At 47.5% G+C, this 8,099-nt stretch overlaps 1 protein-coding gene across 2 annotated transcripts in view; it reads right to left on the bottom strand.

Annotated features, from left to right (window-relative positions):
* Aff1 (AF4/FMR2 family member 1) overlaps positions 1-7,550 on the bottom strand; it is a 108,202-nt gene extending 100,652 nt beyond the window's left edge. The window contains exon 1 of one of the 2 annotated variants that reach the window (XM_031337034.1): positions 7,210-7,550. In XM_031337034.1, the coding sequence (XP_031192894.1) occupies positions 7,210-7,256 (47 nt within the window). In that variant the 5' untranslated portion in view covers positions 7,257-7,550. The remainder of the gene's footprint in view (positions 1-7,209) is intronic. The other variant, XM_031337035.1, reaches the window with a different exon arrangement.
* Between the last annotated feature and the right edge of the window lie 549 nt (positions 7,551-8,099).

The raw sequence follows: 8,099 nt of genomic DNA, 5'->3' as shown, positions 1-8,099 counted from the left end.
ATATAATAAATAAATAAATCTAAAAAAAAAAGAAAATAAGATGAAGTTGGAGCTTGAGTTAACATGTCTTTTTAAAAAAAGACTTAAAAAGTATTTAAAATTAAGCATAGTCTCCCAGTGGTATGAAATTTTCCTTCCAGGAAAAAAAAAATAGAAACAAAATCAGAATATCATGGCCTCCTCCTTATCAATGTTTTGGTAACTCAAAACTACCAATTAAAAAGAGCCTGTTAATTAGAAATGTTTGAATTAGCTAAGGGATGAAAACTAAACATTTTCTACCTGTCAGTTTTCCTAGTTCTATGGGAACTGGCTGGCTAACTTCACAGTGGTTTTCCATACACTGGCCTGCAGAGTGAATCGCATACACCTGCATTTGAAGTGAGCAAGTGGAGGAGGGGAAAGGTGCAACGTTACCAAGAGACCCAGACACACCACCCGAGATGAATGTGACGTGACGACTGTGGTCAGTCGAGGTCACAAAAACATGTGCACCAAATCAAAATTTAATTCCACTGCATAGCGCCCTTGAGTTGTGCTCCACATTTCATCCACGTCTGCTTCTGCCAGGACAGTTCCCTGCAGGAGCGCTCCAAGAATGGGAAAATCAAGAGCACCGCCTCCAGAGCTTCCTGAACGCCGGCTACAGGAAGTGATCTTTCTGTGCAGTCGGTTTAACACTAACTTCCCGGTAACGATCCCATGTCAAGTTCCTTACTGAATCTCCTGTGTTCAACAGCATGACACCAAGCCGGTGCTTTTTGCTCAACAAACACAAACAGCTTTCACTTCAGGTTCAGAGCTGGTTCCTAGTCACCAGCAATCCCCAGTTGTGTAACTCGTCGGAGAAGGAACCAGAACAACAGCACCTGGGGTGCCGAAGGGGGAGGGGTGGTGTGAGAGAGTCGCTTAGTGGCATAGAAAGGGAGCCAACAGGGCAGAGTAAAGAGGGCCTAAACACCAAGGCCCTTAGGAAGCAGCAGTCGCTGCCAAGTGCCGCATGAGGCATGACCAACTGCCGTCCCTTCGCTCATCAACAGCAGCACAACTGGCTTTAACATCTCTCTGAGCAAGTACACTCTGATCATGGACTGCAGGGGTTCATCAACACTCTCTGCTCTTCTCTGTTCTGGCCCAGGAGAGAAAGTGTATACCCGAGTAATGTCTTCAATAAAAACGTAACCACATTGTATTTGCATGGCTTCTTCCTGTACCACTAACCAGTTCACAAAGCTGATATATGGGCCCCAGGCAGCGGGGACAGCAGGGTTCCACCCCAGCTCCACCCAGGACCTGACCAATCAGAAGCTCTGGGGGAAGGGAAGCCAAATCGGTGACAAGCACCTTGGTGATTCTGGTGTTCAACCGAGGAGGAGGGCCCACATACCCCTAAATTATTCCTTGCCAGAAGCAAGCTACACTGAAAGACAAGTCCCCCAGGCCCCTGTTGGACCACACAGCCAACAGCACTCCAGAACCACCTAAGACTCCAAGAAAAGGAAGGACAGACAGTTCTTGGTAGTCGTCAGTTGTGGTCAAACTGTGAGTGTCCCTTTAAAAGATAAAGCCTAATTACAAAATAAACGCAAGCAAACGGTCAATACAAATATTTCTCCCTTTGTTTATTCTGTTCCTTTGGACAAGATAATGTCACTATTGGGGTTTTCCTCTTAACACTTTAAATCTAACATCAAATTCCTGCCCTGAGACTCCTGCAGGCACTTAAGCCAGTTAAATTAAAACACAGCTAATAAACCAACACAAGAAAAGAGGCCTTTAGCGCAAAGCAAGGCTTTCAGGATCTGGTGTCCACCAGCTAGCTAATGCCATTGGGTTAAGCTTTAACTCTCAGCAGAGATTGGAGAGAGGAAAGCTTTGCACTGGAGAAGGAGTACAGACACTCGTGTCTGTGGATACCCAGAAGCCAGCACAGGATTAAAGGTAATCTTTCTATTTGGAGCCTAAGGATATCACACACAAACTTACAAATTATTTTTCTACTGAGTCTAAAACTAAACTTCAAACATTACTTATTTTTCACCTCACAAAGTAGACCTGGCTGTCCTGGCACTCTCCACACAAGACCAACCAGGCTGGCCTGGAACTCAGAGATCTGCCTGCCTCTGCCTCCAGAGCCCTGTGATCAAAGGTGTGCACCACCATGCCAGGCAAAGGATACCATTCAGTCTACCTACTCTGTCCTGAACTGAATGACAATCTGAGGCAAGGCCTGACTCCCATTAGGGAGTCAAAAAGCAGATGAGCATTTAAGCTTTAAGTTATACAGAGAACAGTAAAATAACAACACCCCAGCTCTAGACAGCTGCTTGGCTGAGTCAAGAAATGTCTGAAAGACCTTTTCCTTGGAGTACAAACTAGATTTCCATGACATTTTCTTACATTCTGAGGTGAAGTGCACTTATTTGTGAGTCCTGGGAAACAAATGAATTGGAGAAGTCTAAAAACCGAAAAAAATCTAGATTTACATGCAAAGGCAGTTGGGTCGTATTAGACTTCAGAGCTAAGCAGCCATTTAGTCCTTTCTATGGCTTTTCTGTGATAAATCAGTTGGAATAAAACAGAAATGACAGGGCTAGGGAGATGGCTCAGTGGCTGCTGAGCAGAGCACTGACTGCTATTCTAGAGGTACTGAGTTCAGTTCCCAGCAACCACATGGTGGCTCACAACCATCTGTAATGGGATCTGATGCCCTTTTCTGGTGTGTCTGAAGACAGTTACAATGTACTCATAAATAAAATAAGTCTGAAAGAAAGGAAGAAAGAAAGAAAGAAAGAAAGAAAGAAAGAAAGAAAGAAAGAAAGAAAGGACAGTACCCAGGTAGAAAGAAATGTTCTCCCAGCTCACAGCCACGATGGAGACCATGTTGCCTCCCTGGATATACCCAAAACTTTAAAAATTGCTCAGCATTGCCGGGCGGTGGTGGCTCAAGGCTTTAATCCCAGCACTTGGGAGGCAGAGGCAGGTGGATTTCTGAGGCCAGCCTGGTCTACAGAGTGAGTTCCAGGGCAGCCAAAACTATACAGAGAAACCCCGTCTCAAGAAAAAAGAAAAAGAAAAAAAAATCACCAACTAAGGCACGAACCACCTAGACAGATCTCTTAGGAGATTGTTTCCATTAATTTCGCCAAACACCGTCCCTGTAAGCCAGCTGACTTTCAGAAAAAAATGACTCATGGCTCCTGCAGTCTTCATCTTGGAAAGAACTAGACAGTGAGTCAGGAAGCTCGCTGGGCTCCCAGGATGAACTCCGAAGTGATTCCTGAAGGCTTGTCTGTGCCTCCTTTGTCTCAGGTCCCAGTGCAAGGACACCATGGGGGAGCGTGGGGGACCAATCAGGGGGTCCTTCCTCTCTCCAATTCTCTTCCTTAAACTACATTTCCCCACTAATTCCTCTGTGTAATCCCAGCTGCTTTGCGTTCTGGGTTTTCTGCCAGGTAATCAGTAGCGCCGCAGTGGGTGGCAGAGGCACAGGGTGGGGCCAAACTGGTTTTGCTCCAGTTTAAGGATCATACTTTATTCAACAGGAACAGTTTCCCTCACTAGAATAGAACTGCTAAAATCCAGCTTCATAGGAGTCTTGGGAACAACCTGATGTTACTTCTTTGACTTGGGGTGGGGGAGGCTTCATTAACACCGACTTGTGTCAAATTCCAAAGGAAAACTGTGAGAGAGAGCTAGCCAGACCTACTCTCCCTTTGCAGTGTGGGGACACTTTTCTGGATCTTTTAGCTCAACCACCAGATGCAAACAAAGAAAGTCCCACTTCTCAGGCCACCCAGACACCCTTCCCCTGTTTGTACTTTCCCTTGCTGGTCTTGAGCCTTCAGCTATCTTCTGTCTCTAATTCCCATTTGTTGGGATTACCGGGTCTATCCTCAAGTCCAACATAAGGCATATTTAGAACTGATTAAGACAGAAAATACATATAGATTCCATCCTAGACTCCATGGATGGTTTTTTTGTTTTGTTTTGGTTTGGTTTGGGTTTTTCAAGACAGGGTTTCTCTGTGTATCCCTGGCTGTCCTGGAACTCACTCTATAGACCAGGCTGGCCTCGAACTCAGAAATCCGCCTGCTTCTACCTCCCAAGTGCTGGGATTAAAGGCATGCACCACCACCACCCAGCCCTCCACAGATGGTTTTAATGGAGGGCCTGGAGGAGCTAGAAGTCAGGCATAGGTCTCTCTATTCTAACAATCCACACTGTTCATCATACTGCAAGCACTCTACATAGGACAAGGTCCAGACACAGAATTTACTATTTCATAGTTGCAGAGGGAGCAGCCTCCACACAGATGAGACACCGGAAACTCTTATTATGATCTGTAACTGTTTCATGTTGAGGAAATCAAGCTTCTACCAGTTCTCTCAAGGAAGTGTGTTCAGGGTGTGTTATGATTACAGGTTCCAGAGAAGCCCACGCTGGACTAGTATGGCTCATAGCCTGCTGTAACTAACTCCCAACTCTGATCCTAAATAAACTCTGTTTTTTTCAAGTGGTAGTTAATAAATGTCTTCCATTACAAAGAAATTTATCCTTGCCAAGCAAGGTGGCACATGCCATTGACCCCTAAAGAGGCAGGTGGAACTGTGAGTTTGAGGCCAGCCTGTTCTATTTATTGGGTCCCAGGATCAAAGGAAGAAGAAGGGGGAGAAGGGGGAGAGGAGATGGAGGATGAGGAGGAGGAGAAGCTGCAGTCAAGCAGCACCAGCACCGAAGCAAAACTACTTTCAGGATTTGGGAGGAGAAGGGGGGCTGTATAATCTTAATTTTAAAGCAGCTACTGAGCCCATAAACATGTAGCCCCTCATTCACAACTGATATGGGAATACCAGAAGCAATACATCCTGCCTTGAGGCACATAGAGAAGCCAATGCAGCAGAGCTCATTGCCATCAGCTTTAAATCAGGACCTGTTCTTGATTCACGTCCACCTCGTCCACCTCAGCAAGACCCCATCTAAGCTCCCACCTACAATATGCACAAGGAAACTACTTGGAGCAGGTTTAATGGTAGTTTTTCTTTTTTTTTTTCTTTCATTTTTCTTTCTTTCTTTCTTTCTTTTTTTCTGATTGTGTGCATTTTTGCCTGTATGTATGTATCCTAACTGCCTGCCTGAAGTCCATTGAGGCCAGAAGGGTTGATGGAAGGGAACTGGAGTTACAGGTGGGTGTGAGCTGCATGTAGGTGCTGGGAACAGAACTCTGGTCCTCTTTAAGAGCGGGAAGTGCTCTTAACAGCGATGGTTAAACAGTGAGCTGTGAATCCAATGAGCCTGACCATTCAAACTGTGAGGAGAGCAATCAAATCTTCAATCCTCTCCAAGACACAGGCCAATGGTTTTAGTATCACAAAGAATGCTTCACTTTCTCTTGAGTGTTTGGGCTACACTCAAAGCAAAACTTAAGGCAAAACTGAAGCAACATGGTAGATGCTCTCAACAGGCAGGCTAAGAAAACATCAAGAAATCAATGGCCGTGTGGTTTTTGTTTCTAGTGCCATAGCTTGTGGCTAGGCCAGTAAAGAACAGCAGAGTCTTTGCTGATGTGCTGAGCAGCCACGCTGATGACTTAGATTAAACATGCTGCACCAGAACAAACTTTGCAGAGATCACTTTCAACCTCTTACTCCGAGGTTTTGCAGCTGGCACAGCAGAGGCAACAGCAAGCAGGAACTGCTACAGTGGAGCGGCTCCACAGTCCATCTGGGCTCAGTTCAGGCATGCTGCACCTGTGGGACCTGGCTAGGCCTCAGTTTCCTTAACTACCAACTGCAAATAATAAAGCTCTCTTGTCTATCTAGGTGGCAGAAGAGGTTAATCCAATTATAGCAGCTTACCCGCTGTGTCTAGCATACACAGGACCCAATTTGTCTTTTACCTCATTTTACGTTTGACCTTAGTTTAAGGGCTCAGGAATTGGAACAATAGAGCCAAAGGTTGAAATCTCCATGCTCTGGCAGTTTTAACTATTTTATAGAGGTACCTTAATCTCAGCTTGTATGTCATGGGAGCCTGAGGCAGTGTGATACATAAGGATACTCTCAAGGTAATATTTTTAATATACAAGTAAATTATATAATACAAAGGAAACAAATGATCTAGAAGAGTGTTTACTAAAATACACCATTGACAAAGTAATAACATAATAGTTTGGGAGGTGTTGAAACAGAATGTCTCTGTGTAACAGCAGCTCTGGCTGTCCTGGAACTCTGGTTGTAGACCAGGCTTTTCCCAGAACTCACAGAGATCCTCCTGCCTCTGCCTTCTGAGTGCTGAGATTAAAGGCGAGTTCTGGGATTAACGTCGTGGGCAACCAAATCCCACTCTAATAGCACATTTTAATTACTAACCACGGAAGACAAGCACTTCCTTGATTTCAAGCACGTGGGAAACGTGAGAGATTGAAGACCTCTGCAGTCACTGTAATGATATTATGAAAATCTACAGGTTCTGTTTGTGCTAAAAGCTAAAGGTTGCTTTTTAGCATTTAGCAAAAGTTTTTAAAGTTTTTAAAGACGCCACTTCTGTTCCCTTACTCCTTTGTTCCTTCCAACACCCAATAAAATGGAGACACGATTAAGCCAAGTTGAGAGGATTAAACTTGTTTTTAAGACACACTTAGGAGGTTTTCTGTTTAGATTAGTTCCTTCCTAGAAAGTTTTATCTCTTAGAAAAATTCAAGTTCTATCTTCTCAGTCTCTAACGTTTACAAATCTACTGTTCTCCATGATCCTCAGACCTAAAATTAGTTCAGCTCAGCGTCCAGATGTCACCAAATCACTATCCTAAATCAAATATTGAGACTAAAGAGCCTTTCCGTAATTGTAAAGCTGGGCAGCCACGCTGCCTTCTGGCAAAAATTTTGAAAGGTACGACGGTCCCGTTCTCCCCACCACCAACAGCTGTAGAGACGGAAGCGATGACACCCTCAATCTTGGGCACCGGTGCACGGTCAAGTTTTAAGGCTCCTTTCAAAACCTGCAAACCCGGGAGAAGGCAAGCCTCGGTCCTTGCAGTACAGTACAGGGCGCTCCCCTGACAGCAACTGCGGGTGTTTAGCCCGGCTCTCCTTCACCAACCCGGCGCATTCCGGCCTCTGCCTACTCAGCAGATTCACTCTGCCTGTGCCGTTTTATGTGGAATCCTACATTCTTGCAGGAAAAAAAAAAAAAAAACTGCATTACTCACCAGGCAAATTCTTCCCCACTCTCTCCTGGGCGAATCCTAGTTTCCATTAAGTGCGCTTCCAAATTTCTTTGGAAGACCCCAGACAGGCAACTAGGGGAGCCGGAGGAGAGTGCACAGGGCACCTCAATGAAAATCCAGGCTCCGGCACGTGAGAAAAACCAACTTCACTTCCCGAAAATAACAGTTCTTCGGGGCAGAAGCGGGATCTTTAACCTTAACTTTCCGGGCGGTCCCTTTGCACCCGGTGCAGACACTATTTTCTGCCCGAGACTGGGGGATGAGATAGCAGTGATCCAGCGGCTGGCTTCCTGAGGTCCCCGCCCCTCGGCGCCCCGGCACTCCCACCCGCACCGCCCTTGCCCCGGGCTCCGCGGCCACTCCCGGGTCCCAGACGCCCCCCGCTCCAGCCTCACCTGGAGTGGGCTGCCATGGCTCGGCTCACACAGCCTGGCGTTCCAAGTCCATCAGCGCGCTCGCCCCGCAGGCTCTCTCCGCCCGCGCCGCGCTCAGCATCGGCCGCAACCGTCGGCGGTACTGCCCGGCAGACTCTGCGCTCCCGGCCGCCGCGTCCTCAGCTCTGCGTCCTCAGCACCGCCTCCGCCCCCCGGAGCCTCGGCTAGCGCCGAGCCAGACGGACATCCGGGCACCGGGGGCCGCCGGGCGAGCCGCACATCCCTGGAGCTCAGGGAGCGGCGCTGCCCGCCGCCCCCGGGCACTGTCGGGTCCCCAGAGACCAAGGGGTGCGTCGGCACCGCCCGCCGCGGGGTCCCCGCTCGCAGTTCGTCCGGACTTCGGGGGCGATGCGAGCGGCGCTCGGCTCCCCTCGAGGTGCCCAAGCTCGCCGGTACCCCCCCGCAGGCGCCGCGGTGGTACGGCCCGCCTCTTTTTAA

The sequence above is a fragment of the Mastomys coucha genome, unplaced genomic scaffold (assembly GCF_008632895.1).
Source record: "Mastomys coucha isolate ucsf_1 unplaced genomic scaffold, UCSF_Mcou_1 pScaffold22, whole genome shotgun sequence".
Taxonomy (NCBI): domain Eukaryota; kingdom Metazoa; phylum Chordata; class Mammalia; order Rodentia; family Muridae; genus Mastomys; species Mastomys coucha.
This window is presented reverse-complemented; position numbering and strand designations above follow the sequence as displayed.